We start from the raw sequence: 27,912 nt of genomic DNA on the forward strand, positions 1-27,912 counted from the left end.
CGCGGTGGGGGCGGGGCTAGGGGCGGGGCTATGTGGAGCAGGGAGGCGGGGCGGGGTGGCTGAGAGTGGCCCCCTAGTGGGGCCATGGAGAAGCAGGAATCTCTGGGGGCTGCTGGCAGCCTCAAGGGAGCATCCCCTGGAGGGGCAACCAGGGACGCGCTAGGAGGCATCGGAGGAGTCGAAGGAGGCGCCGGGCTGCCCCCCGGAGTAATCATGGTTCACGGTTCTGGGCCCCCCGCGCATCCTGGGGGGACAGCAGTCCTCGACCCCGGGCTCCACCAGCACCCTGGGGAGGTCGCGGGCCACAGCCATGGGTTGGGTACACACCCTGGCGGGTTTAATCCCCCCTTTCCTGGAACCAGTGTATCGGGGACATCCAACCTGGGGTCGGGGGGACCTGGGATGTACAACTCAGGATCCATTCCGCGCCCTGGGTCAACTTGCACGCACCCCGACAAACCCTGTGAGGACCGGCCCCGAAGCATCCTAAAAAACAGCAGCTCCATCATGATGCACAAATCCCCCAGGGCAGAGAGGTAAGGAGCCAGGGAGGAAGAGATTCCAGACACTAGAGCAGGCGGAGTCTGCAGAGAGAAGGGGCGGAGTCCCAAGAACTGGAAATGAGAGTAGATGTGGGCAAATGGGTGGACAATCTGAGGTTCCTAGCCTTTGAGAGAGTGGCAGGTACTGCATAAACCCTGACTGCATAGTACGATTATCCTCAGGTTTGACCCCATCCCCAGCCTCCTATACCTCTGCAACTAGGGAAGACAAGAGAAAGTTTTGAATGACAGAAAGAAGAGGGAGGGCTGTGCAGAGGTGGAGGTCCCTAGAAGGTCTCCTCCTCCTTTTTTTGTGACCTTCCTTCACCCCAAGGAGAAAGTCTCAGCACTGGGATGAAATGAATATCCTGGCCACCTACCACCCTGCTGACAAGGACTATGGATTTATGAAGGTGGATGAGCCCAGCACCCCCTACCGCAGGTGCAGAGTCCTCAGCCCTAGCCCTTCAACCCAGACTCCCTTCCCTTGTCAAAGGGACGGGGAAGCAGAGGGGCCTCAGGGACTGCTTCCTCCCTTCTCTGCAGACTGCAGGACAGCGAAGAGGACCTGCTGGCGGGGACCTCCTACGCAATGACTCCTGAGGAGTTGGCAGAGAGGTGAGAGTCCTGCCAGAGCTCCCTTGGGACGTGGGGCCTCTTCCTCCCTCCACCCCCGAACTTGGGTCAGTGCCAGATCTGCTCTTGCCACCCCCCCCCCAAATGGGAGGTCCTACAGTTTGGATCAGGACTCGTCCAGGCTGAGGTCAGGAAGTCAGCCAGCTTGGTCCCATCTACCACCTGCCCCCCCCCCACATTGTTCTCTCCCTTCTGTGCCCCCAACTGGTCTCCCTCCCCTTCAGGTTAGCAACAATGGATGATTTCTGCCCCAAGGTCCTTCTGTACAGTGATCACAGAAGCTTCGGCTCTTCAGACAACTTTTCCAAGACACGTGAGATGCAGGGCAGGGGCTGAGTCGAAGGGGGAGGTGGAGGGAGCCTTCATCGAGAGCCTGGCAGGAAAGCAAGCCAAGCTCTGACCCTGGCCCGCAGAACCCAGTGATTTTGAAAAGCGCCGCAAGGCCCATTACAATGAAGGAAAGTACCTCAAGGCTCAGAAAAACCTGCCCTTGGATCCTAACAAGAGCAGCCACGTGGGTGGCCTCGGTGTGAGCAGTGCCAGTCGAGGTGTGATGCTGGACCCAGAGCTCAGGCCTGCGGAGAGAAGTGGGGCAGGAGGACTGACCAAAGGAGTCAAAGATGAGATTGGCCTGGCGGCCAGGAACCACATCCTAGAAGCCAAAGGTTAGCTCTGCTGGGGCCCCAGGGCCTTAAAGGAATTGTTCTCCAGAACCTTCTCCTCCATAGCCTGTCTTTCCCAGTGGGCATCACCCCAGGGTCCTGCTGCCACAGGAAAGCTGTGCTGGAAGCTGACCCCAGGGAAGACAGAGGGCAGCTGGGTTGGGGTCCCCATCAGGATGGTCCCCAAGGAAGGCTGGCTGGGGAGGGGGAACAGAGAACCCAAGGAAACGGGGCGGGGAGGGGTGGGGTGGTCATTGATGATTTTCTAAAATGGGAGGAGGTGAGAACCTGGGGCTTGAGCTTCTCCCCTGTGCCGGGGGCACTGGTCATCACAGTGGACCCTGGCGGCCTGCATTCCCTAGGTGGCCGTAAGAGTCAGATTGATTTGAGGGACTCCTCGGATTCCCCTGCCTTCAGAAGTCAGTCCCAAGTGTCAGCCACCCCCGTCACGGAGAAGGAGATGGAGCTGCAGCGCAAGGAGTATCACAGGAAAGGGAGGTACCTCAGGTGTTCTCCCCACCCTGAGCTGGAGGAGGACACAGAAGATGAGCAGCAGTCCAGTGAGAGCCGGGCCGGGACAGCCCAGGAGCGGGAGGGCCGAGGACCCATGGGTGCCCCCGCCCTGATCCTGTGATGCTTCCAGGCTCCGCCAGCTTAAACTGGGTGATTGAGAGTCCTGTGGGCACTGAGGTCCGCCTGCTGGACCACAAGAGAAGCCCCCCTCAGGATCACAGGGCCCCCGAGAACTCCATGAAGGTGACGGTGACACCAGTGAAGCCTGGTGAGGGCACCAGGCCACCATCTTACCAGGCCTGGCTCTTGGCAAGCTCCCACCCCCCAACCCCTGCTCCTCTCGGGCCGGTTCATCGGCAACAGGTGATGAGAGAGGCTTTAAACGTCCTTGTGGGCGAGGTCCGTGCGGCATAGGGAGGGCCCACGGGGGCTCAGAGGAGCGGGGCCCCCTCTAGCCTGGCACCACCGCTGCCCCCACACCTCCTTCCTGAGTCCTCTCTGCGGCTCACCCGCTCCAGGTCCTGCCCCACCCTTCAAAGACAGCGGGTCCCAAGCAATGTCTGGCTGGTGTCAGTGTCTGGTGTCCAAGGGGCTGAAATGGCAAAGCGCAGAAGGCTCAGAGAGGGATGCTGGACGCCACCCAAACCTCCCAAGCCAGGACCAGCACAGACGTGAGCACGGGCAGGGGCACGGGGCTGAGAGGCCAGGTTCTAGGGCATCTGAGGGTCACAGGGGCCAGGTCTCCCACCTGCAGCAAGAAAGTCACTCACTCGGCCCCGTCTCCCTCCAGATGAAACCCTGCGGCTTCGATGGACTCAGGAGGAGGAAACCAGGCAATGGAAAACGTAGCCAGCTAGGGGTGGGCACGGGCCAGCCTTCCCCTGCCATCGCCACCTCTGTCAGGTGGACAATAAAGAGAAGAAGAGCAGGAGTCTGCGTGCTGTGAATTGGCCCAGGCTGGACCAGAGGCGTCACGGTGGAGAGGGGGGCAGAGGGGGAAGTTCCCACCCAGGAAACCACGAGCAGGCAGGGCAGAGTGGGAGGCTCGGAGCGATCTGGGGGACCAGACTCTGCAGGCACCCAGGAGTCTCGGAAGACCCAGCTGCAGGGGGAATGACAGAGTCTGGTGTGACTCAGCCAAGTCACACACCGGTAGCATCTTGAATTCTTACAGCAGCCCTGGAGGAGGGAGGAGTGGCCATCTCCATCCTTCAGATGAGGAAACGGAGGAATCGGGGAGCTTGCCCAGGGTCACACAATCGGGATTTGAACCTAACCCCCACACTTCAACCGCCGATGGAGCATGAAGCCCGGAGGCCAGGGCCCCGGTAGGAAGGTGACTGCACCAGTGTCTAGGGCGGGGCTGTGGCTTCTCTGATCTCCGGCCCTTCTCCGTGGCCCAGGCCCCGCCTCTGCCCCTCCCAGCGCTGCCTGGAAGTGTAGGGTGAGGGCTCCTCCTAGGATACCCCTTCCACTTTGGGAAAGGGTCGAGCCCTCAGGCTCTACCCAGGAGGGGACCCCCCTCCCCCTCCCTCAACACCGCCCTCCGGGCGCAGGGAGTGCGGCCACCTGCATCCCCACCCTCCTGGCCCCAGGGCCCTCTGGCCCCGGAGTGGTCAAGCTGAGATGACGGTCAAGCTGGATTTCGAGGAGTGTCTTAAGGACTCCCCGCGCTTCCGGTAAGTGGGCCAAGGGCTGGAGGGCTGGAGGGGGGTGGTCTGACATCCCCCCAACATACCCGCACGACCTTCCCCAAGTCAGATGTCCTTCCAGGGAGTAAGTCACAAAAGAGACAAGATGGAGCTTGCGGGGCCAAAGCGGTACCTTGGCTCCCTCAAGTCCGGGGCTCTGATGCTCGCCCCCTACTGCAAATGTGAAGGGCCCCCCCCCCCGCCGCCCCCGCCATCCTCTCTCACCCCCAGAGCTGGCATTCCCCCCACCCTCTCTCTGGGACCCCTGCCCCTCCCCCAGCACCTGCTCTGGGCGGTTAGCAACTTCCTGCCCTCGCCACATCCACCCTCCTTCTACCCTTCCTGCTCCGGCCTGGGCCGCGGTGGCTCCCACACCGTGCAGAGCAGTGTGAGCCAGAGAGGGCGGGTGGGCAGGTCTTAACCCCACCGGCCTCTTCGTCTGTACCCTCCGCCCCGGAACCCCAAGCCCCGACCCTGCCGGGGCGGGGGGTTGCGGCGACAGACCGCAGGGCCCTTGGCTCTGTTCCGGTGACCCGTCCCTCCTTTTCCCAGAGCCTCTGTCGAGCTGGTGGAAGCCGAAGTGTCTGAATTGGAGACCCGGCTGGAAAAGGTGATCCTGACGCGGAGAGGCGACCTGGGGGGGTGGTTAAGATGAGACGGGTGGGCCCCGGGAGAAGCCTGCAGACCCAGAATGACACCCAGGATACAGACGCTCACCAGGGGAGATCCATATCTGGGGGCTTCAGAGAAGCCAAAGTGGTTCTGTGCCCTTAAGGAGCTCGGAATCTTGGAAAACAAGACTCACCTGTGGATTTACCTGGTCACCTGTGAGCCCTGGTGATGTGGGACCCTGGGCGCCTCAGGGCAAAGAAGTCTGTGTCTGCCCTCGGGGAGCCCACAGACTGACTATGGGAAATGAAGCAGTAAAACACAAACACGAGACAGAAGGGCTTCTTGGCGACTCTTGATAAACAGCGCACTCTCATCCCCCGTACTTGGTTCTGTTTCCTCCATAGCGTTTATCTCAGTCTGACTGCTGACATGTGTACTGGCTGTATTCATTTCCTATCGCCATATGACAAATTATACATTCGGTGACTTGAGGCCCTGACGTTATCACAGTGGGCCTGTGGATCAGGAGGCCCGCCGGGCTTAGCGGGTCCCCTGCTCAGTGTCTCACGGGCTGCAGCCAAGGTGTGGACAGAGGCTACGGTCTCATCGAAGCGCAGGCTTTTCTTCTGAGGTCACATGATTGTTGGCAGAGTTGAGTTCCTTGCTGAGATTGAAGCCTCACCTCCCAGAGGCCACCCACGGCTCCCTGCCACGGCGCCCCGTCCACAGGCAGTTTACTTGGGAGCAGCTTGCTTCTTCAAGGCCAGCGGGCGAGCCTCTCTTGGGGGTGCTGGACCACTGATGTCAGGCTGTGGTCACAGGAGCGAAGCCATCACACCGGCTGTTAGAGTGCCGTCACCTTCGCTGTGTTTTATTGCACTGGTTAGAAGCAAGTTGAGGGTCTCAGTCCCCCAGGCTCTAGGGGCGAGGATTACGCAAGGGTGGGAAGCTGTCTGTCCTGCTTGCCGATTTTTTTCTCGTCCTTTCCCGACTAGAACATAAGTGTCATGAGAGACTTTTATGTTTTGTTTGTGCTTAATCCCCAGTGCCTAAAATTTAGTAGGTAGCCAATTTATATATATATATATTTATTTATTTATTCAATTTTTTTGGCTGTGCCTGTGGCATACTGGGCCAGGGATCCAACCTCCACTACAGCAGCAACCCCAAGCTGCTACAGGCACAGCATGAAACCTTAACCCACTGGCCACAAGAGAACTCCTATACATATTTTTATTTGGTTTTTTTTGGTCTTTTTTGTCTTTTTTGCCTTTTCTAGGGCTGCTCCTGAGGCATATGGAGGTTCCCAGGGTAGGGGTCTAATCGGAGCTGTAGCTGCCGACCTACGCCAGAGCCACAGCAACTCCAGATCTGAGCTGTGTCTGTGACCTACACCACAGCTCACGGCAACACCTGATCCTTAACCCACTGAGCAAGGACAGGGATCGAACCCGCAACCTCATGGTTCCTAGCTGGATTCGTTAACCACTGCACCACGACGGGAACTCCTATTTGTTTCTTTTTCTTTTCTTTTCTTTTTTTTTTTTTGCTTTTGAGGGCTGGGTATGGATCATGGCAACGCCAGATCCTTGACCAACTGAGCAAGGCCAGGGATGGAGCCAGCATCCTCATGGATACCAGTTGGGTTACCGTGGCACCACAATGGGCACTCCATATTTTTTTAATTACGTGTTTTGTTTTTAATTACTTGTATGCATGTAAAAAGTTGCAAAGATGGCACGGAGAGGTCCTGTGTACGAATCTCTGGCCTCCCCCAGTGGCAGCATCTTCCATACCTGGAGCACACTCCCAAGGCAGGCACCTGAGATGGGCATGATTCAGTGAACGGTCCACCAACCTGGCTTGGGTTTTACCTGTTTTGCCTATAGCCCTTAAAAAAAAAAATCTTTGCGTGTAATTCACTGTCACTTTCTCACATGTATAGATTCTTACAACCAGCATCCCGTTCAAGATAGAAAACTCCCGTCGCCACGGAGGAAGTCTTTTGTGCTGTCCTTTGTAATGAGATCCTCCCTGCCTCCTCCTCGAATCCATGACAACCACTCATCTGTTTTCTATCTCTAGACTTTTGTCATTTCTAGATGGCTCTATAAGTGGAATCATACAGTAGGGGACCTCTCAAGATGGGCCTTTTTTTTTCTCCCCACTCAGAATAATGGCCTTGAAGTTTATTCAAGGTGTTACATATCAATAATAGCAGCAGCTCATTATCAGTTGTTCATGTATGAACAGTTCATTCCCTTTTGCGTTGTCGAGTAGCGTTTGCTCCAGGGTGGTCCCAGTTGGTTCCGTCTTATGAAAGTTCCTTTGTCAGGTTTCTGGGAAGGGGGGCGGTGGGTAAGGGAAAAACTGGACTCTCAGTCCCCCAGCTCCTCGTCATGGAGTCGTGAGCATCTGGCTGCTTGTCTGTGGTCATGGACACCCGAAGGTGACATCTGATAAGATTTGATCATGGTCAGCTTCCCGACCATGACTGACCCTGCCAGCCACCCTCAGGTCACGCTCTGTTTCCCTGACTCACCCTAAAATGTCAGCTCCACGGAAGTTCCACCAGTGCCGATGTAGCCCACGTTCCCTGAGCCCCTGCTGCCCGGGGTTTCCTCATAGAGCCTTCTGCTGATCTCCTGTTCCCTGGCTGAGCTGACGAGCTCCACAGACACTTACCCAATCCCAGGCATGATGGCCTAGGCTACAGCCAATGGTGTCACCTCAAAAGCAATGCCGTTTCTGCAGGTAACAAGAGCCAGGGGTCAGACACCCTCGCTTTGGCTTCTGGGTCAGTCACCTGGCTCTGCCAGAGATCCTCTTTGGGCCAGTCACTTGTCCCCTTGTTTTTGGGCCGTGCCTGTGACATGTGGAAATTCCTAGGCCAGGCATCAAACCCACTGCCATAGCAGGGATGATGCGGGGTCCTTAACCACGAGGCCTCCAGGGAACTCCACTTGTTCCCTTGTTTACCAAGCCTCCTTGTTTGTAATGAGGAATCGGAGTTCCCCTTGTGGCTCAGCGGAAACAAACTCGACTAGTATCCATGAGGATGCGGGTTCGATCCCTGGCCTCCCTCAGTGGGTTAAGGATACGGTGTTGCTTGTGCTGTGGTGTAGGTTGCAGACATGGCTCAGCTCCCCTGTTGCTGTAGCTGTGGGGTATGCTGGCAGCTGCAGCTCCAATTCAACCCCTGGCCAGGGAACCTCTATGTGCCATGGGTGCGGCCCTAAAAAAAAAAAAAAAAAAAGATTTATGAGGGAACATTCAATAAGCACAGACTGGACACATCCAGACAGTAAAACTATAGACTATGAACCAGTAGAGCGCTGATCCTGTGAGCCAGCCGATGGCTTGAGAATGCAGTTTCTGGAGAACTCTAGATCCCAGCAGTTGGTGTAGGGCAGGGAGACATGCGTAGAAGTGGGTAAAGAAATACACTTTGGAGGTGACGCCAACCCTGGCTTTGGTGACAAGGCTGGGAGGAATTTTGTTCCAAGTGCAGACGGCTGGGAACAAAGAGATAGAAATGAGAAAGCACATCGAAATTGGGCCACAGAGAAGCGCAGGTGCCGTGGGGAAGGAGGGGCACAGCCCTGGGAGAGAGGAGAGGAAGCAGGACGGGGGTCGGGGTGTCACTGGCTCTCGGTGGCAGAAGGCACGACTCCCTGTTGGCTCGGTTGCTTCCTAGCTCCTCAAGCTGGGTAACGGCCTCCTGGAAAGCGGGCGCCACTACCTCGCGGCCAGCCGCGCCTTCATTGTTGGCATCTATGACCTGGCTCACCTGGGTCCCCCAGAGCCCATGATGGCGGTATGTGCAGGGTCCGAACCGGGCTGGGGCAGGGGCTGGGATGCTGTGAGGGGGAAGGCCTTGGAAAGGGAGGCTTGGGCCGGCCTCTGCAGGTCCCCAGCCAGAGCAGGCTGGGTCTAGGCCTGCCACCATGCCTGGTACTCTCTCTGTGCCTCTTCTTGCCTAGGAGTGCCTGGACAAATTCACTCAGAGCCTGAGCCACAAGCTGGACAGCCACGCGGTAGGCAGGGGTGGGGGGCAGGTGGGGCTGCGGGGATTGCGGGGTCGTCTGCGGTCCTGACCCCCACCTGCCACCTTCTGCTTCCCCTCAGGAGCTTCTCGACACCACTCAGCAAACCCTTCAGCAGCAGATCCAAACCCTGGTCAAGGAGTGAGTTGGGAGGGAAACCGGCCCTCCAGCCCTCTTCCCATGGCACCAGGGGCCGCCCCGAATGAAGAAGGAGTTATGAGCCTGGGGGGTTCTGATGGCCTGATTGTCTCCCCCCTCCCTGGGATGCCCTTGGCGTTCTGGCTGTCCCCAGGCTAGCAGCAGGCTCTGAGCGAGCCCCGGGGCCTTCTCTGTGGCCGGGGTGGGGGGGGTGGGGGGTGTGTGTGGGGGGGGGTTGGGGGGGGCTGTGCAAGGGCAGGTCTATGTCTTCCCTGACCCGCAGAGGTCTCCGCGGCTTCCGAGAGGCTCGTCGGGATTTCTGGCGGGGCGCCGAGAGCCTGGAGGCTGCGCTTGCCCACAATGCAGAGGTCCCCAGGCGGCGGGCCCAAGAGGCAGAAGAGGCAGGGGCCGCTTTGAAGGTTGCCCGAGCCGGCTACCGGGGCCGGGCGCTGGACTATGCCCTGCAGGTGCCTGCCCCAAGCTGTCCTGGGGTGGCAGGGCCTCCGTCACCCCGAGGCTGGGGAGTCCCTGGTGTGCAGTGGGAGCTGGCGGGGTCCGAGACTGACCCGAGGTCTCTTGGCGCTTAGATCAATGTGATTGAGGACAAGAGGAAGTTCGACATCATGGAGTTTGTGAGTTGCTGGGGTGGCGAGGGCACGATGGGAAGGAGCCTGCTGACGAGAGCTGCAGGGAAGAGGGAAAGAGAGGGGTCTGCCCCCTGCTCACTTTGTCCCCCAGGTGCTGCGTCTGGTAGAGGCCCAGGCCACCCACTTCCAGCAGGGCCACGAGGAGCTGAGCCGCCTGGCCCAATATCGCAAGGAGCTGGGTGGCCAGGTAGTGGCCCAGGGAGCAGACAGGGGGAGGAGGGTGGGAGGGAGGGGCTCTGAGATGACTCTCCTGGCCTTGCTGGGGGAGGCCGGGGCCGTCTGAGATGCCCCTCCTGTGCCCAGTTGCACCGGCTGGTCTTGAATTCAGCTCGAGAGAAGAGGGACATGGAGCAGAGACACGTGCTGCTGAAACAGAAGGTGAGGGCTGTGGCTGCAGGCCGGAGGCAGACGGGCCTGGGCCCTGGTCTCTGCCCATTGCAGGTGCCCTCTGACCCTCTTGTGCCCCCAGGAGCTGGGAGGGGAGGAGCCAGAGCCAAGCCTAAAGGAGGGGCCTGGTGGCCTGGTCATGGAGGGACATCTCTTCAAACGGGCCAGCAATGCATTTAAGACCTGGAGCAGGTGAGGAGCAGACACCCCAGTCGGCCAAATCCATGGGTTACGTTGTTTCTGAGTGGTTATTGTGTGTTAAATGCAGCAGAAAAAAAACAGACAACAGTGCGTTAAGGATCTGGCATTTGCAGTGTAGTGGCTCCGGTCACTGCTGCAGCATGGGTTTGATCCCTGACCCGGGGAACTTACACATGCTGCAGGTGTGCAACCCCCCAAAAAGAATGTTCCCTTTGTGGCTCAAAGGTTAACGAATCTGACTAGGATCCATGAGGACACAGGTTCAATCCCTGGCCTCGCTCAGTGGGTTAAGGATCCGGCATTGCTGTCAGCTGTGGTGCAGGTCGCAGATGTGGCTTGAATCCTGTGTCGCCAGCAGCTGCAGCTCTGATGTGACCCCTAGCCTGGGAACCTCCATATGCCATGGGTGTGGCCCTAAAAACCAAAAGAAAGACAACCCCCCTGCCTTCAGAGCGTTTACATTGCATCGGCAAAGACAGGCAATAATAGAATAATTAATTAAGTATGTTATACGGTATCTTAGAAGGTAAGCGTGCCATAGAGGAAAAATAAGGCGAGCCTTGGGGAGAGCTGGGGACGAGTCATAATTTTAAACAAATTAAAACTCCTGTGGTCAGGAGTTTCCTCTTGGTTTAAAGATCCAGCATTGTCAGCACAGCAGCTCAAGTCACTGCTGTGGCTTGGGTTTGATGCCTGGCCCAGGAACTTCCCCATGCCATGGGCATGGCCCAAAAAAAAATTGTGAAGAAGGGGGTCAGGATAGGGCCTCGTGAAAAGGTGACTTCTGAGTGAAGACTGGAAGGGTTTCTGGGGGAGAATGTTCTGGGCAGCAGGAGGAGCTAGCAGCGCCAAGGCCTGGAGGAACCTGGAGCGTTTGAAGAACAGAGAAGAGACCGTGGGTGTGGACAGAGCGAGGGAGGAGGAAGTGAGGTCGGAGGTGAGGTCGGAGCTGATGGAGCTGTGACTCATGACAGGGCCTCGTTGGCTCCTGGAAGGACTTGTCTCCACTGAGGGAAGCGGGGCGCCCTGGCAGGTGCAGAGCCGGCTGGTGATCTCCTCCGACCCAACCCCTCCCTGTGCCAGGGCCACTGCCAGCCCGTCTGGGAGCTTTGAGCAAATTAGGAAACAAGCCCCTTCTCCAAGATACTTCTATTTGCTCAAAATTGGAGCAATAGACTTATCTGATTAGTAAACACATTTGACTGCCATCTGCTGGAAAGCTGGCCTCGTAAATACAGCAGATCTGGGTCACCCGAGACGTGAACAGCACCCCTAAGATGTCCTGGTCCGCGCCCCTGTCCACCCTCCTCCATCTCTCGGGACAGTCAGCCCGGGGTCTCTCTCCTCTCAGCAAGATCCCGGTGGGGCTGAGAGCACCGCCTCTCTGTTGTCCCCGTCACCAGCCGCATCCTCCTGATACCGCCCGTGTCTGTAACTCTGTTTCCACCTCCTCCAGACGCTGGTTCACGATCCAGAGCAACCAACTGGTTTATCAGAAGAAGTACAAGGTGGGTAGGGCTCGGGTCCTGGATGCCTAGGCCCCGGGGAACTCGGCCGTGCCGTGGCTGGCCGGACTCTGCCCCCTGACCTCCCTCCCCTGCCAGGACCCCGTGACCGTGGTGGTGGATGACCTCCGTCTCTGCACAGTGAAGCTCTGTCCCGACTCAGAAAGGAGGTTCTGCTTTGAGGTGGTGTCCCCCAGCAAGTGAGTGCTGGTCCCCGGAGCCAGAGCGGATGCATTTCCATCTTAGCAGGGTCTTGGAGGTCCCTGAAGCCGCTCCAAGCCCTTTGGTGGCTTGATGGGGGCGGGGGGCACTTGGGTCCAGGGCAATGGGGGATATTTAAAAGGCTATTGTTCCCTGGTGCAGAGGCCTTTCAGTAGGACTGGGACCAGCTGACTACCAGCTGAATGCCAGCCTGCCTGGCCTGCCACCTGGCTTCCCAAGCCTGAGACCCCTCCCTGCCCTCTGGCTCCCCTCCTGCCCAGGTCCTGCCTCCTGCAGGCTGACTCAGAGCGCCTCCTGCAGCTGTGGGTCAGCGCTGTGCAGAGCAGCATCGCGACGGCCTTCAGCCAGGCTCGCCTTGATGACAGCCCCCGGGGTCCGGGCCAGGTACCTGGGGGTACAGGGCCAAGCTGCTCCGGGGAGATGCGCTGGCCCTTCCCTGAGGCCTCAGGGCCACTCTTTCCTCCCTTGTCTCCCCCAGAGCTCAGGACATCTGGCTGCGGGCTGTGCTGCCACTCTGGGCTGTGGCGGGATGGCCAGGGGAAGGGAGCCTGGTGGGGTCGGCCACGTGGCAGCACAGGTGCAGAGCGTGGACGGCAATGCCCAGTGCTGCGACTGCCGGGAGCCAGCCCCCGAGTGGGCCAGCATCAACCTCGGCGTCACCCTCTGCATCCAGTGCTCTGGCATCCACAGGTCACTCCCCGAGGCTCGAGAATGGGCCCCTACTCCTTCTGGTGGCAATGGGGCGGGGGTGGGGAAAAGAGAGAGCCCATGGCAGGGCTCCCGCCCCCACCCCCGGCCAAGGCTTCCTCTCTCAGATTCTGCCTATCACGGGGCACACACCTGGGCTGAGCCTCTAGGGAACAAGGCGGACCCAGGCAGGCCCAGGCTGCGGTGTCCCGGTCTGGCCAGGGCAGGGGACACGGAGAGGAGAGTATTGGCCTGACTAGGGGAGGTATAGGGTCTGGGATGCTGAGGGTGGGGAGCCAGGAAAAAGCAGAGAGAGGACATACTGTGAGGACCTAGCAAACCTCTAAGGCCATCACCCACGCCAGCCTGGTGGGAGGAGGGGAGGGGAGGTGGCGTGGAAAGAGGAGTCCGGGCCAGAGTGCCTGGAGCGTGGGAGACGGCTGGAGAGGGTGAGGGGAAAGGGAATGGCGAGCGGGCGGGATCCTGCGGATCCAGGTCAAGGCCCCCACGCGGGACCTGGCCCCCCAGTCATCTCAGGAGCAGCAGTGGCAGCTCCCCGGCTGCTGCCCCACAGAGGGCCTGACTTCCTCTCTGGCCCTTCAGGAGCCTTGGGGTTCATTTCTCCAAAGTCCGGTCTCTGACCCTTGACTCGTGGGAGCCGGAACTCGTGAAGGTGACTGGGGGTCGTGGGCGAGGGGGGGGCGGCCCGAGGGCAGGGCTGCAGGCGCTCACCCGCACCCTGTCTGTCTGTCTCGGCCTCCGCCTGGACCGCCTGAAGCTCATGTGCGAGCTGGGCAACGTGGTCATGAACCAGATCTACGAGGCCCGTGTGGAGGCCATGGCAGTGAAGAAGCCCGGGCCCAGCTGCTCCCGGTGAGGCTGGGGTAGCGGCTGGAGTGCCCTTCTGCGGGGGGGGGCGGGGGGGGCGGGGGGAGGGCCTGGGATGGGAGGAGGGAACACTGTCCCCTTCTCCCCCCACTCCTTCCCCGACAGGCAAGAGAAGGAGGCCTGGATTCACGCCAAATACGTGGAGAAGAAGTTCCTGACCAAGCTTCCTGAGATTCGGGGGCGAAGAGGTGGCCGGGGGCCCCCAAGAGGGCAGCCCCCCGTGCCCCCAAAGCCGGGGAACATCAGGCCCCAGCCGGGGAGCTTCAGATCCAAGCCAGGTATAGGGGTGGTTGGGCTGGGCAGTCAGCGAGCGCCTGCTGTGTGCTTGGCGAGCCGGGAGGCACAGGCTGAGGCCCAGGCCTTCCGCCTGAGAACAGGGGTGGGGAGGCCCACAGCAGCCCTGGTTTTACCAGGCAAGCGTTTCAGGGATTACTGTGGAGAATGGGAAGCACGGGGGGGGGGGGTGCTGGGCGTAGGCAGGGAGGGCTGTGCAGGGTGTCGAGTCAGGAGAAAGCTGGAGAGGAGGGTGTGGGATTAGCGGGAACAGAGGGAGCCGGAGAGCCGAGGCCGGCTGTCAGCACCCCGGATATCCCAGCCGGTCAGGGTGGTTGGACAGGAAGAGGGGAAGGAGGCTGTCTCTCCCGTGCACCCCAGGAGACCTGCCCACAAACACTCACACACACCCCCGTCACCTCCCGCCACAACTTCCAGCCCAGAAGGCCTCCCCAGAGTTGAGAAGTGACCTGTCCCATGACAGCATTCGGGGACTGCTGAGGGCTTTCTTCCCAGATTCAAAGCTGGTTCCCCTCACAGAGCCACCCTCTGAGGACCTGGGCAGCCTGCACCCTGGGGCCCTGCTCTTTCGAGCTGCTGGGCATCCTCCGTCCCTTCCCACCATGGCTGATGCCCTCGCCCACGGAGCCGATGTCAACTGGGTCAACGCAAATCGGGAGAATGCCACCCCGCTGATCCAGGCCACAGCTGCTGTGAGAGTCTCGCCCACCTCCCCACCCCTCCTCCCCTCCCCTCCGCCTGACCCTGGTCCCTGCCCCTGCCCCTCTCGCCATCCCATAGGGGCGATAACCAATAGAGACTGGTTGCAAAGAGTGTGAGATTTGGAGGCCGACAAACCCGAGTTTGAATCCAGACTCCTACCATTTGCAGTTAGGAACCTCCCTGTGGCTCAGCTTCCTCATCTGTAAAATGAAGATAACATAGCTCATGAAGTCCTTCCATGAATCTAATGGACGAACACACGTAAAGAGCTAGAGCAGAGCCTGCCCTTCCCATCCCCCGCCTCTGAACGGACCCCACTCTAACCGATCCTCACATGTGCCTCTCAAAATGCCCCTCTCTGCTTCTCTCTGCAGAATTCTCTTCTGGCCTGTGAGTTTCTCCTCCAGAACGGGGCAAGTGTGAACCAAGCGGACAACCAGGGCCGGGGCCCGCTTCACCACGCAACCATTCTTGGCCACACCGGGTAGGGGCGGCAAGGATGACGGACGGCCTTGGGGCGGGGAAGGCCCCAGGCGGGGCGAGGCGCTGGCTGAATGTGGCCATCTCGTCCAGGCTGGCCTGCCTGTTCCTGAAACGTGGGGCTGATCTGGGAGCTCGAGACTCTGAAGGCAGAGACCCCCTGACCATCGCCGTGGAAAAAGCCAACGCTGACATCGTCACTCTGTGAGGACGCCTGGAGAGGCGGGGCTCGTGCTTGCACCCTCCCCTGGAGGCGGGGCTGAGGCGGAGACCCCCGCCTGCCAGGCGGGGCCCGGGAGGGGCGGGGCCAGCTCCTGGACCAGGCAGAGAAAGGATGCTCCAAGGATGGGCTGAGGCTTGGAGGAGGAGGGAGGGCAGGGTCCGAGGAAGGGGACTTTATTCTGAGAGAGGCAACATTCGTTAATATTGTCGTCAGGCATCTTTTCAACAAAACAGATGAATGAAACTCCCAACTCAAAAGATAGGAAGTGTGTGTGGGGGGGTAGGTTGTTAAGAGAATGTCATTCATTCCTTAATTCCCTTCCCTACAGGCTCCGACTGGCAAAGATGAGAGAGGCCGATGCGGCCCAGGGCCAGGCTGGTAAAGTACCCCCCCCACCCCCGCCCCCACACGACACTGTAACTCTGGGCTTCTGGTCGCTGGTGACCTGTCCCCAACCCCCTGTGCTCAGCTTCTTTGGTTAATTACATTATTTAGTCAACAGATATGGATGGGGCACATCCTACGCGCCAGGTCCTTGAAACAGAGCAAAGAATAGGCGAGGGCGCTGCCCTGACAGCGCAGATGTCCCCTCCACCCACGCTGGAAGCGCGTGCTCTTACCAGGCCGGGCTGTCCCCATTGTGCGCTTCAGTGCTAGCGCCCAGCCACCCGGCGTCCCAGCCCTTCCTCCCTCCCCTCAGGAGATGAGACGTATCTCGACATCTTCCGAGACTTCTCCCTCATGGCATCTGACGACCCCGAGAAGCTGAGGCGGCGCAGTCATGACCTCCACACGCTATGATCTCAGACCGTCGAGGGCCCCGCACCGGCTACTCCTCCCCTCCGCCCCTTCGCCATTAAATCCTCTGTGCCTTGCTCTTCAAAGTTCATTTACTGGGCAGCCCCTTCAGGCTGGCAAGGAGTTGGGCGTTGCGTCTCTTGGGGTGCAGGAGCGGCTGGGAGTTTGCGAGCTTGAGTCACACGAGGGGCGGAGGGGCGAACAAGGGGAACAAGAAGAGGGAGCTTCGGCCTCGGTCCGAGAGTCGCGCGGGGCACGTAGGCTCAGGCGACGTGGCCAGACCCATCCGGGTGGGGAGAAGCCGCTCGCGTGGGCTGGGCCCGGCCTTCCCTTGGGGGTGCTGGCATATGGCTGGGATGGCGAGGCTGGCTCAGGCCACCCCGGCCCGGGCCCGGAGGCATCCCTGGAATGCGGCGGCTCAGCACCCGCCCCCTCGGGAATTCCCTGCGGAGCGACTGGGAAGGAACTGGTCCCCAGCCCCCGACGGCCAGGCTTCGGTTTCCGGAGCGGCGAGATAGGAGGGGCCGGCTCCAGCCTAGATGCAGACGTGAGGTCTAGCACACCTGGGGGCCGGCGGGGCCGTCGCAGCCACATCCGGAACGACGCGCCTGAGTCACCCGCAGGACCCCACCCCCGCTAGCGTCCGCCAGGCCAGCCCGTCCGCCCCGTCTCTCCGGTTCGCCGCTCTCGGCTCCCACCACCACCCAAGCCGCGCTCGCCCGGCGGGGGCGGGGGGGCGGGGCGCTCAGGGGGCGGGGCTGCCTCTTAAAGGGCCCCCGGCCGCTGCCCTTAGGCCACTTCCTGGGGGCGGAGAGGACTTCAGCGGCTGCGACGACACTGGGGGAAGGCGGCGGCGCCCGGTCTCGAGACTCCCGGCTGCTTCCATCGGAGTCCTCGGACACTCCCAGCTCGGACTGAGCGTGCATCCTCGCTCCCCAGCGGACACAGAGGAGCCTCCGGTGTCGGCTCCGGTCAGCCCCTCCTCCATCTCCTGGAACCCGCGCCGGAGCCAGGCCAGGCCCGGCCTCCGACTGGCTCCCGGAGCTCTGCATCGACTCGCCCGGAGCGACAGCGCTCTGCCCCAGAGCCCAGAAACCTGACCCTTCAAAGAGTCGGCCTTGTGCTCGCCACCGTCACCTGCTGGTTGGATTTCGGAAACCCACTGTCTGAAGACCACATAGAGGAATCGCTGACCCCCGGAATCGGACCTAAATCTCTCGTCCCTCTCTGGCTTCCCTCTGCTGTTTTTATCCGTTCTCCCAATCTTTCCGGAATTTCTGTGCCCAGAACCCTCCTCCACCACAGTAGCTGGAGTGAGCCCCACATCTTGCTGCCTTGTACTCCAACTTGTGCCTCCGACCCAGAGACTGCCTGAACTTTACGCCCCAGTTCTGCACACACCCAGGAAGTTCCGCCTTTTCTTCTCTTTCGGTGTCCCCAGTACGCCTCAAAATTTCCCCTCCTCCTGTGCCCTCTCCGCCCCCCGCCTTTGGGGGCCCTGTGACCCTGAATGTGGGGGGCACGCTATATTCCACCACTTTGGAGACGCTGACTCGATTCCCAGACTCCATGCTGGGGGCCATGTTTAGGGCCGGTACCCCCATGACCCCCAACCTCAGTCCCCAGGGAGGTGGCCACTACTTCATCGACCGAGACGGCAAGGCCTTCCGGCACATCCTCAACTTTCTGCGGCTGGGCCGCCTGGACTTGCCCCGTGGATACGGGGAGACGGCGCTTCTCCGGGCAGAGGCTGACTTTTACCAGATCCGGCCTCTCCTGGATGCCTTGCGGGAACTAGAGGCATCTCGGGGGACCCCAGCACCCACAGCCGCCCTGCTCCACGCAGATGTAGAAAGCAGCCCCCGCCTGGTGCACTTCTCCGCTCGCCGGGGCCCACACCACTATGAGCTGAGCTCTGTCCAGGTGGACACTTTCCGGGCCAACCTCTTCTGCACCGACCCCGAGTGTTTGGGTGCCATGCGGGCCCGATTTGGTGTGGCCAATGACGACAGGGCGGAGGGAGGCCCACACTTTCGTCTGGAGTGGGCCCCCCGCCCCTCGGAACTCCCGGAAGTGGAGTACCAGAGACTGGGGCTGCAGCCACTGTGGACTGGGGGGCCAGGAGAGCCACGGGAGGTGGTGGGCACCCCGAGCTTCCTGGAGGAGGTGCTGCGGGTGGCCCTGGAGCACGGCTTCCGTCTCGACTCCGTCTTCCCTGACCCCGAAGATCTGCTCAACTCCCGATCTCTGCGCTTCGTTCGGCACTAAGAACTGAACTGGGAACGCTGCCCTCTGTTTGACCGGGGCGGGGGGGAAGGGGAAAAAGAAGGGGGTGCCAAAAGGGATGAAGGCTCTCCTGAGGCCTCTTCCTGGCTCTGCTTGGGGAGCTGTGAGAGTCAGGAGTCCCACTGCACCTGACTGGAGGCCAGATATGGGCAGCAATCCCCAAACCAGAGCCCACAAGACCAGAGGGTCTGGACTGATGCTAATCCTGGGAGGGGTGGGGAAGCTTCCCTTGGCTGTTTCTCCTCTGAGCCTGGGGACCTCCAGTGTTTCCTTGCTTGGAGCTCGGTATTCAGGGTCTGGAAAGGTGGAGACACTTCTCTTGCAGGGCTGGGCTTATCAGACCTGTGGAGGGACCCTCAGGGTTTGGGGAAAGAGGGTCTTTGGATTGCTTTAATGTGGTCTCCTGGACTGTGACTTCTCCTGGAGCTGGTGGCCTGGCCTGGCCTGGCCTGACCAAGGAGAGGCCAGAACACTCTGACACACGGGAAGGGAGATCCTTTGCCATGTCCCAAGCCACCACTGAGGGAGACAGAGAGGCTACGCCCCACCCTAGGTGGCCACAAGGGAGCTAGGAGAATCCCCATTAACTGTGGGGCCGGAGCATCCTTCCCATTTTAAAGGATCCCATATTGATGGTGGGGCTGCCCAGGGGGGAGGCGGGAGCACGTTCTTGGGTCCTGGCCTGCCTTCCTTCGCTTCAGGCATGTGTACGTGCCTGCCAGCCAGTGGGTCAGATGATGTGTGGGGCCCTCGCCTCCTGGCTCCCATCTGTGTTGCTGGAGATGGTGTCTGTGTGCTGGTCTTTCTGCGGGCTCTTCATGTGCAGGCTTGTTCGGGGTTGCCTGGCAACTGTTCTGGCACCAGGTGTGCCAGCACCATGGGTGTAAGCAGACTGAGAATTAGTTTAATCACAGGTGTGCATGCACACATGTGTCTCACATCACCACGTTGGCAGGAGGAGCCTTCGGGGCCTTGAGTCACTAGGCTCTGCTGCTGAGAAGTGAGAGAAGTCACCGGGCTCAGCCGGGCCTTGGAGCCCTGTATAGAACTCTCGGTTGCTAGGGCAACCATGAGCCTGTTGCTAGGAGATAGCTGGGGAAGGCCCAAGGCTGCCCAGGGCAGAGAGATGAACAGAGGAGTTTGAGAGAGAGGGGGAGGCTATGGAAAAGGATGGGATTTCTGGGTCCCTGGGGGATGGGGTACTCACAAACGACTTCTTCACTGGGGGAGTCGCTTGCTATTTATCACTGGTCACGATTTACAAGAAGACAAATAAAATTGCTTTTAGAACCGCGAACTTGTAAAGGCTGCCGAGGGCCAGGTTGGGGGTACAGCAGAAGCCCTGCTTTCTCTGCCCATCTCCTACTAGAGGTATCTTCTGGTGCCCAGTTCCTTGGGCCCCAGGTTTACCCCCGCCAGGGATGGAGCAGTGGCATTGTTCTGGGATGCTCCAGAACTTCCAACTGTCCCGGAACACTCTAGAACCTCCAGGCAAAGAGCTGTAACCAGGGTCACAGAGCATTCCAAGGCCTTCCCAGCCTAGGTGGGGCCAGCACCCCTCTGGTTCTCCTCCGTGGGCCCCATGTGGATGCTGGTCCTGGGTGGGATTTTCCTGGCGGCTGCCGAGGCCTGCATCTTCTGCCGCCTCCCAGACCACGGCTTGTCAGGCCGCCTGCATCAGCTTTGCAGCCAGATGGAGGCCCAGTGGAAGGACTGTGAGGCCTCCTGGAACTTTCCGGCCTTTGCCTTAGGTAAGATCAGACATCCAGGGACGGGTCCATCAATAGTCACCCCTGTGCCCCAAGGGGGGCAGCACGTGGCTTCCCAGCTGTGCCACAGCTACCTCCTCCTCCGTCCACAGCCTTTTCTGGACGCACTGGCCACTCCCCTGGGAGAGCTTCCTGGGACTCTGGGAAAAAGTCAGGAAGGGCCCCAGAAGTTTCTTCTGGGCTGCTGAGCCAATCCCCCGTCCCTCCCATCTCCACAGATGACACGTCCATGAACAAAGTCACGGAGAAGACCCACAGAGTCCTGAGGGTCGTGGGTGAGGTCAAGGGGGAAGGCTCAACCTAGGGACCTGGATTGGCCCCAGAGGAGGGGGCTGGGGAGGCAGGTGGAGACTGCGATGGGGAGACGCTGGGGGAACCGCTCCTGCGGAGGCCCTGGGCACTATAGCTGCTCCCTGCCTCCCCAGAGATCAAAGGGTCTCTCTCCCCACTCCCTGCATATTGGCAGTGGCTTCAAAAGACCAAGCTTCCGGAGTACAACAGGGAAGGTACTGATGCAGGGAGGGATCGAGGGGTGCCTAGGAACCCTGGCAAAGGAGTGTGTGGCTGAGTTCATCGACCCCCACTCTCCTTGCCTCTCATTTCAGCTCTCTGCGCTCCCGCCTGTCGTGAGTAGGAAGGGGAAGGGGTAGCTCCGGCAAGGGGCCTGCGGTGGGGTGGGGGGGCAGAGGAGGGAGGAAGTGTGGGACTCTGGAAGGGTGGAGCCCAGGCCTCCCCACCCAGCGCTGGTCCCGCTGTCTCCTGCAGGGGGCAGCACCATCCTGTACAACTGCTCCACTTGCGAGGGCTTCGAGGTGCACTGCTGGCCCCGAAAGCGCTGCTTCCCAGGTCCTTACTCCCACCCCTGGCCGCACCCCACCCTGATCTCTGAGCTCTTGGGCTCCCCCAGCTTCAATGCGTGTGGTCCCCAGGATCATGCACTGCCTCCCGGGTTCCCTGCAGGAAGTCACGATCTTTGGGAAGCCAGGATTCTGCTCCTCTCTGTCTCGGGAACCGTCCTGCTTCTGGGGTTTCTGAGCCTCTCAGTGGAGTGAGTTGGGGAAGAAGGGTCAGAAGGAGCCTCATCGCCTCCAACCCATCCCTTTTGCCCCCCCCCCCATCCTTCCTCCCCCGCCCCCGGCCCTCCCCTTCCCTTCCCAGGGCTCCCACACTCTCATCTCTCAGGTACAGACACTTCCAAGCAAAAAGTGAGCTGTGAAGACGGGGACAGACCCTAGCCTCTGGTTCTAAGGCACATGTGCCCACAGAGTCCACGTGTCTCGTGGGGAAGAAACAGCTAGCCCCTTAGTTCCAGCCCCAGCGGTTCAGTCTTCCAGACCGATACCCGGACGCCCCCATGATCCCAGCTTCAGATGGCCTCCAGGGACCCAGGCACCCACAGCTGGAAAGTTCCTCGCCTCCAGCCCTCAACCAATCGCACAGGGGCAGTGCCCGTGCCAGGAAAATATCTACAGAAGGAAAGAATCCCCTCCGTGCACACCACCACTCCCACACCCCCTTCTGCCCGTTCCCGGAAAGCGGGGGCTGTCTGCCCCAGAAGCTTCTCTTGGCCCTCCTGTGACTGATTGGGAATCCGGGAATGAGTGTTCTGGAAAACTCCCTTCCCCTAGCGTGAGACCACATCAGTCCGCCTGCTGGCATGCTACCCTGCCATTTAACATTGTGAAGCCTTGGCCTCCCACGGAGGCCTCCCTCCTGCCAGGCCCAACTAAATCTGCTGTCAAATGGCCTCCACTGCTGCCTGGCCTCTATCTGCAACTGGGGAGGGCGCAGAGGGCGGGCGGGGGGGGGGGGCGCTCACGGAGCACACTGGTTCCCCAGTGGGGGGGATTTTGCACCAAGGCCACATTCGGGAACATCTGGAGACATTTTTGGTTGTTTTGATGGAGGGGGTGCTACTGGCATTTAGCGAGTCCAGACCAGGGGTGCTGAGAAACCTCGAAAACGCTCTGCAAAGACCTCCACACAAAGACGAGCCTGTCCGAATCCCCAACAGTGTGTGCTGGAGAAATGCTGCTGTTTGGTCCCCTGGCGAGCAGGCATCTGGGTTTGGGGGATGGGAGATGGGACACGAAGAGAGAGGCCTGTCACTAACCAACCCTAAGTCTCAGTCCAAGGGCCAGCCTGGAAGGGATCCTGGCGCTCCCTTAGCTGCCGTGTGGTTTTCAAACTGGGTCCCTGGAGGCTCCCAGTTCTGAACTGGCTGCACATCGGAGCTGCCTGGGCAACTTAAAACGCTACCTGTGGCTGGTCCTCATCTCCAGAGATGCTGAATTTAGTGGTCTCAGACGGGGCCTCAGTTAATGGAGCCTCCAGCCAGCCAGGGTTAGAACCACTGTCTGGGGGATTTGTCAAGACCCTGGAGATGGAGGAGTTCCCCTTGTAGCACAGCGGAAACAACCAGTATTCATGAGGATGCGGGTTCGATCCCTGGCCTCACCCAGTGGCCCCTGGGGATCTGGTGTTGCTGTGGCTGTGGTGTAGCTCAAGCTCCGATTCGACCCCTAGCCTGGGAATTTCCATTTGCCACAGGTGCAACTCTAAAAAGAAAAAATAACATAAAATAAGATAAAATAAATCCTCCCTGACTCTTCCTTGCCACAGACTCTAGAATTGGCCCTGGCCCCTGACATTCAAGCCTCTCCATCAGTAGCTACCCTTTTTTTTTTTTTTTTTGGTCTTTTCTACGCCCTCACCTGCAGCATATGGAGGTTCCCAGGCTAGGGGTCGAATCGGAGCTGTAGCCACTAGCCTATGCCAGAGCCGTAGCAACTCGGGGTCCAAACCATGTCTGCAAGCTACGCTGCAGCTCACGGCAATGCCGGATCCTTAACCCACTGAGAGAGGCCAGGGATCGAACCCGCCACCTCATGGTTCCTAGTCGGATTCGTTAACCACTGAGCCACGACAGGAACTCCAGTAGCTACCCTGTCTTATTCGGTCCTCAGACCAGAAGTGTCCAGACACAGAGCTGGCATCCTGCTGGAATGACCCACAGGCGTCTCAGATGCCGCATGTCGGCCTTCCCCCCGCCCCTTGGGATCCTCTCTCAGGTTTCACGGCAGCGCCAACAGTGTCAAGGACATCCTCTTCCTCTCACCAGGAAGTGATCGGCTTTGCTGATGCTTCCTGAAAGCTGACCCCCTGGTGTCCCGGGAGCTTTATCTGTCAGCTCTGCCCACCCCGCAGCCATACTGAATGGCGTCTAGTTGTTCAGACACTGTTTCCTTATGTCTCCCTGCCTTTGCCCAGGCTTGTTCCTATACCTGGAAGGCCTTTCTCCTTTGGCTCGGCAATCGCCTCTTCTGAGAAGCCTTGTCTAAGCCCCCAAGGCAGAGCGGAGTGAGTCTGCGCCAGGCCCCTCTCCGAGGGCACCTGTTACTTGTGTCTTTACACGCCTCCCTCCACACCACACACGACTCTCGAGAGCCGCCGCTTAAGGTTTTGCGCCTTTGTTTCCTCAGAGCCTGGCACATGCTAGATACCATAGTGTATCCCTGATGACTCCAGAACCTTCTCTGATATCCTTGTGATACGCCCTCCTTGTGTAAGCCCTTCATAAGCACATGGCACCGGAGGCTGGTGGAGTTTGTTTGCTTTGTGCCCATAAGGCCAACCTACCAGAGTGTGGCCTGCCAGAGTGGGGATGGATTTTCTTCTTCTTTTTTTAAATCTTTTTAGGGCTGCACCTGTGGCATATAGAAGTTCCCAGGCTGGGGGTCAAATCGGAGCTGTTGCTGTTGGCCTACACCACAGCCGCAGCAACGCCAGATCTGAGCTGAGTCTGCAACCTACACCATAGCTCAGGGCAATGGCAGATCCTTAACCCACTGAGTGGGGCCCAGGGGTCATACCTACATCCTCAGGGATACTCGTTGGGTTCGTTACCGCTGAGCTATGATGGCAATTCCTCAAGCGGTGGTTTTAATGCCACTAGGTATCTGTTGCTCAGCAACAGATAACTGGAATGGTAGGCGGAGGGTCCGAAAAAAGGGCTGGGTGGCTGGCATCAAAGGCCCGGGGTTGACGACATGCCTGGCCAGGCCCCTTCCTAGTGATGCATGCACCTGAGGGCTATCCCTTCACCAGCCTGAGCCTCAGTCTTCCTTCCTGTAAAGGGGAGCTCACGATGGCGAACGGGTATGGTGACTACGTGTCAGACAACTTTCTAAGCATTTTCAACATCGTATTAGTTATCCACAGCTATGACACAAATTATCCTAAAACTCAATTGCCGAAAACCACAAGCACTCGCAGTCTACGTGGATTAGAAGTGCAGGAGCAGCTAAAATGGGGGGGTTCTGGCTCAGGGGCTCTGAGGAGGGCGCAGCAGAGATGTTGGTCAGGGTGGCAGAAACCCAAGGGCTGGCGGATCAGCTTCCGAGATGGCGCAGTCACCCGCCTGGCAAGTTGGTGTCGGCGGATGGCAGGAGCCCTCCGCTCCCATACTCGCGGAACCTCTCCAGAGGGCTGCTGGCCTGTCCTCAGGGCATGGTGGCTGGCCGGCCTCCGCCAGGGCCAGTGACCCAAGGAAGGCAGGCAGAAGCCACACTGTCTTTCATGACCCAGTTTAGAAGTCACACACCATCCTTTTCACACTATCCCACTGGTTACACGGATCGGCCCTCTTCACTGTGGGGGGAGGTTCATTTGGGAATGATTTTGGAGACTGGCTGCCAGAACTCAGTTACTTTTGCAATAACCCCACAAGGTAGCTGCTCCTAATAAGTTCATCTTGCAGATGAGGAAAGAGAGGCAGAGAAACACGAAGTAACTTGCTCAGATGCATCGGATGGTAAGTGATAAAGCGGGGATTCAAACTCAGAGTCAGGCTCCAGAGGTGAGGTCTAAGCTGCTGCTCTGTAAAGCCTCTCAGCTCCCCTGTGAGGCTGAAGCAATACAGTAGATATGAGTGCTTCCAACTTTGGTTGTGTGTGTGTGTGTGTGTGTGTGTGTGTTTGTGGAAGTTCCCAGGCCACAGATTGAACCTGTGCCACAGAAGTGACAACACCAGATCCTTAACCCATTGACCTACCAGGGGATGCCCAGAGTGCGTCTACTCTGGAAAGCAAACCATCAGATATATACAGGGTGGTGGGCTGGTGACTCCATTAATTAGCGAGGCAAATGCAAATCAGGAAAGGATGGGACCTCTGGGAGCTGGGAGATGGAGAAGGGGTGATTGGAACAGAAGGCTTTTACCAGAGGGTCTGGGGAGAGCTAACCGTGTGGGCCAGGGAGTGCCACACTGGGGAGGGGGCAGGGACAGGTTCACCAGGAGGACGCTTACACATCAGGTTCAGAAACTCCCATCCCTGCCACTCCCAGCAAAGGCGCTCGTGGTGTCAAAAATCTCCTTTGCTTCACTCTGCCCAGACGACTGCCTTGTTCATTTGTTCAACAGAGCTTACTGAGCACTTGTCACATGAGTCAGACACTAGACTGACTGGGCATGGGGGACCCAGCAGTGCCCAGGCAAGATGAAGTCATTTGCCACCTGGAGCTTGGGATCTAGCAGGCGAAACAGACATGTCACGGGCAAATTCTGCCAGAGCAAAGAGTGCAATGTCGGGAAAGCACAGGGATCTTGGGGTGCAGGTGACGAGCCCCGAGCAGGTAGGACTAGGCTTCCTGCATTTAGCAAGGCCAGACTGCAAGAAGGGTGGGAAGACTGCCAAGCAGGGGGAACGGCCACACAAAGGCCCAGAAGAGAGAGCCAGAGCACTGAGGGGAGAGGTTGATTTGGGTCAGGTTGAAGGGGGCGAGCCCAGTGATCTCCAGGATTAGTGCAGAAAAGAAGGTAGAGTTCCCACCGTGGCTCAGTGGGTTAAGAATCCGACTAGTATCCATGAGGATTCGGGTTCAATCCCTGGCCTCGCTCAGTGGGTTAAGGATCCAGCGTTGCCATGAGCTGGGGTGTAGGTCGCAGATGGAACTTGGATCTGGTGTTGCTGTGGCTGTGGGGTAGGCCGGCAGCTGCAGCTCTGATTTGACCTCTAGCCTGGAACCTTCCATATGCTGCAAGCAAAGCAAGAAAGGAAGGAAAGAAAAGGAGAAGGTAGGGAGGCACGAAGTTGGCTCCTGACAGGAGCAGAAAGCTTTCCGTACAAGGCTGGGCCCCACCCCTCACCCAAACTCAAGGCGGGGGGGTGGGGGGTGGGGGGGGCAGGGAGGTTGGCCCCCTGGGTGCCCTCTGTGTTTGTCCTCCTGGTTCTCTGCCCTGTGGGGAACACTTGGCCCCAGTGCTGTGAATGTGCTCATCCTTCTCGGATGCAGAGCCTGCAGGGCAGGGCAGACTTTGGGGAAACGCAGATGGAGGGGGTGGTGATGTGGGCGGGATGCCCCATCTCCTTGGCCTGGAGGAGGTGCTCCTCTCCTGCGGGGGTGAGGTTGGTCAGGCTGTGCTCCCCCACACCCCATCCTCCTTATGGGCAAAGGTGGGGATGAGAGAAGCTTAACTCCAAAAGTAAGAAATGAAAAGGGGGAGGTCCTGTCGTGGCTCAGTGGCTAACAAACCCGACTAGCATCCATGAAGACGCGGGTTCAATCCCTGACCTCACGCGGTAGGTTAAGGATCCTGTGTTGTGGTGAGCTGTGGTGTAGGTTGCAGACGCGGCTTGGATCCCGAGTTGCTGTGGCTGTGGCGTAGGCCGGCGGCTACAGCTCTGATTAGACCCCCTAGCTTGGGAACCTCCATATGCCGTGGGATCGGCCCTAGAAAAGGCAAAAAAAACCCCAAAACCCTTAGCCTAGGAACCTCCATATGTCACAGGTGCACCCCTAAAAAGACTAAAAAAAAAAAAAGAAAAGAAAAAGAAAGAAAGAAATGAAATGAAATGAATTCCAAAGGGAGAGGGCAGGGAATGAGTCCTCGGATTCCCTGCTTTTTTTCCAAGACAGAGGCAAAGGTGGGGCTGAGCCTCTGCCTGGTTTCCTGCTGGAGCACAGAGGACCTAGGCGGGGAGTCCAACTGATCGCGCCCCCCATGCACAGCCTCCTCTCCCTCCAAGGCCAAGGCCTAGGCACGGGCGGCCTGTCTCCCCCGAACCAATGGTCAAGGCCTCTTCCTGCTTCTTCTCTCTCACCTCTTCCCAGCCTCTTACTACCTCAGGCTGCATCTGTCACCCCCCAGTTAAAACCTTTCAGTGGTTACCAGAGCCCTCAGGTAAGGCCCCAGCTCCCACTGTGCAAGGTGCCTCAGAGTGAGCCCGGGCAGGCGTGACCTGGGCTTGTTCACCTGGGGCTCCAGAACCTGGTGACAGCTGGCCGGAAGGATGAACTGGTGCCTAGTCGGCCTCCTGCCAGCCTGTCCAGCGGCATCTGCCCATGTGCTCGACCCTCATGTATTCATCCACCAACCAGAGGACCTCAGGGGGCACCCAGATCTGTAAGGACACCGGACATTCAGAGGAAAATCAGGTTTCACATGCTCTTCCCTGAAGAGGCTCATGGAGCCATTGTGTTTCCCCCCAAGAACGTGGACAGCACCAAAACGAATCTCAAAGAGCGCTGAGTGAGAGAAGCCAACTGCAGATAATAAAGAGCATGTGACTCCCCTGACAAAAAGGGCAAGAGCAGGCACAAGTGATCTGTGAGGTTTTGGGTTTTTTTTTGTTTTTTTTTTTGTTTTTTTTTTCCCTTTTAGGGCTGCACCTGCGGCATATGGAAGTTCCCAGGCTAGGGGTTGAACTGGAGCGGAAGCTGCTGGCCTACACCATAGCCACAGCCACAGCCACGCCAGATCCTTAACACACTGAGCGAGGCCAGGAATCGAACCTGCGGCCGCATGGATACTAGTTGGGTTCTTAACCCGCTGAGCCACAAAGGGTACTCTGACCTACGAGTTTTAGACGTCAGAATAGTAATTGCCTTGGGAATGGGATTGACTGAAAGTGGATACATGGCTACTTCCTGGGACCAGAGAGATGTGTGGGTTTTCATCTGCATTCATGGATGTGAACATTT

At 59.0% G+C, this 27,912-nt stretch overlaps 4 protein-coding genes and 1 long non-coding RNA gene across 7 annotated transcripts; 4 read left to right on the forward strand and 1 right to left on the reverse strand.

Annotated features, from left to right (window-relative positions):
* The first annotated feature begins 50 nt into the window (after positions 1-50).
* On the forward strand, positions 51-3,281 carry LOC125113952 (uncharacterized). Of its 2 annotated transcripts, none has more exons than XR_007131644.1 (9): positions 51-536; positions 877-984; positions 1,089-1,160; positions 1,403-1,491; positions 1,592-1,843; positions 2,203-2,400; positions 2,484-2,716; positions 2,872-3,024; positions 3,144-3,281. XR_007131644.1 is itself a non-coding variant. In XM_047756885.1 (9 exons), the coding sequence occupies exons 1-9, from the start codon at positions 85-87 to the stop codon at positions 3,200-3,202; spliced, it is 1,521 nt and encodes a 506-aa protein (XP_047612841.1). In that variant the 5' UTR covers positions 51-84; the 3' UTR covers positions 3,203-3,281. The 2 variants fall into 2 exon arrangements, 1 of the variants encoding a protein (XP_047612841.1); XM_047756885.1 differs by having other exon boundaries at positions 2,484-2,621.
* On the reverse strand, positions 1,381-2,924 carry LOC125113955 (uncharacterized). Its single transcript, XR_007131646.1, has 3 exons — positions 2,343-2,924; positions 1,645-1,753; positions 1,381-1,551 (listed from the first exon to the last, which is right to left on the reverse strand). It is a non-coding gene; the product is annotated as an uncharacterized LOC125113955 (long non-coding RNA).
* Positions 3,282-3,898: 617 nt separating the features above from the next.
* Positions 3,899-15,954, forward strand: ACAP1 (ArfGAP with coiled-coil, ankyrin repeat and PH domains 1). Of its 2 annotated transcripts, XM_047756883.1 has the most exons (22): positions 3,899-4,032; positions 4,597-4,654; positions 8,354-8,473; positions 8,640-8,693; positions 8,785-8,843; positions 9,124-9,307; positions 9,428-9,472; positions 9,579-9,674; positions 9,791-9,865; positions 9,957-10,066; positions 11,532-11,583; positions 11,680-11,780; positions 12,063-12,186; positions 12,281-12,492; positions 13,093-13,162; positions 13,268-13,362; positions 13,483-13,655; positions 14,191-14,363; positions 14,748-14,857; positions 14,947-15,057; positions 15,405-15,454; positions 15,777-15,954. In XM_047756883.1, exons 1-22 carry the CDS (start codon positions 3,980-3,982, stop codon positions 15,875-15,877), a joined length of 2,226 nt encoding a protein of 741 aa, XP_047612839.1. In that variant the 5' UTR covers positions 3,899-3,979; the 3' UTR covers positions 15,878-15,954. The 2 variants fall into 2 exon arrangements, with proteins under 2 accessions (XP_047612839.1, XP_047612840.1); XM_047756884.1 differs by lacking the exons at positions 3,899-4,032; positions 4,597-4,654 and adding an exon at positions 7,288-7,410.
* A 1,337-nt stretch (positions 15,955-17,291) lies between these two features.
* Positions 17,292-19,457, forward strand: KCTD11 (potassium channel tetramerization domain containing 11). The gene has a single exon (XM_047756886.1). The coding sequence runs from the start codon at positions 17,444-17,446 to the stop codon at positions 18,140-18,142; it is 699 nt and encodes a 232-aa protein (XP_047612842.1). The 5' UTR covers positions 17,292-17,443; the 3' UTR covers positions 18,143-19,457.
* Positions 19,458-19,601: 144 nt separating this feature from the next.
* TMEM95 (transmembrane protein 95) lies at positions 19,602-21,804 on the forward strand. Its single transcript, XM_047756887.1, has 7 exons — positions 19,602-19,911; positions 20,148-20,204; positions 20,355-20,435; positions 20,535-20,555; positions 20,695-20,775; positions 20,890-20,977; positions 21,112-21,804. Exons 1-7 carry the CDS (start codon positions 19,743-19,745, stop codon positions 21,143-21,145), a joined length of 531 nt encoding a protein of 176 aa, XP_047612843.1. The 5' UTR covers positions 19,602-19,742; the 3' UTR covers positions 21,146-21,804.
* The last annotated feature ends 6,108 nt before the right edge of the window (positions 21,805-27,912 follow it).

Source organism: Phacochoerus africanus, chromosome 14 (genome assembly GCF_016906955.1).
Source record: "Phacochoerus africanus isolate WHEZ1 chromosome 14, ROS_Pafr_v1, whole genome shotgun sequence".
NCBI classification, from domain to species: domain Eukaryota; kingdom Metazoa; phylum Chordata; class Mammalia; order Artiodactyla; family Suidae; genus Phacochoerus; species Phacochoerus africanus.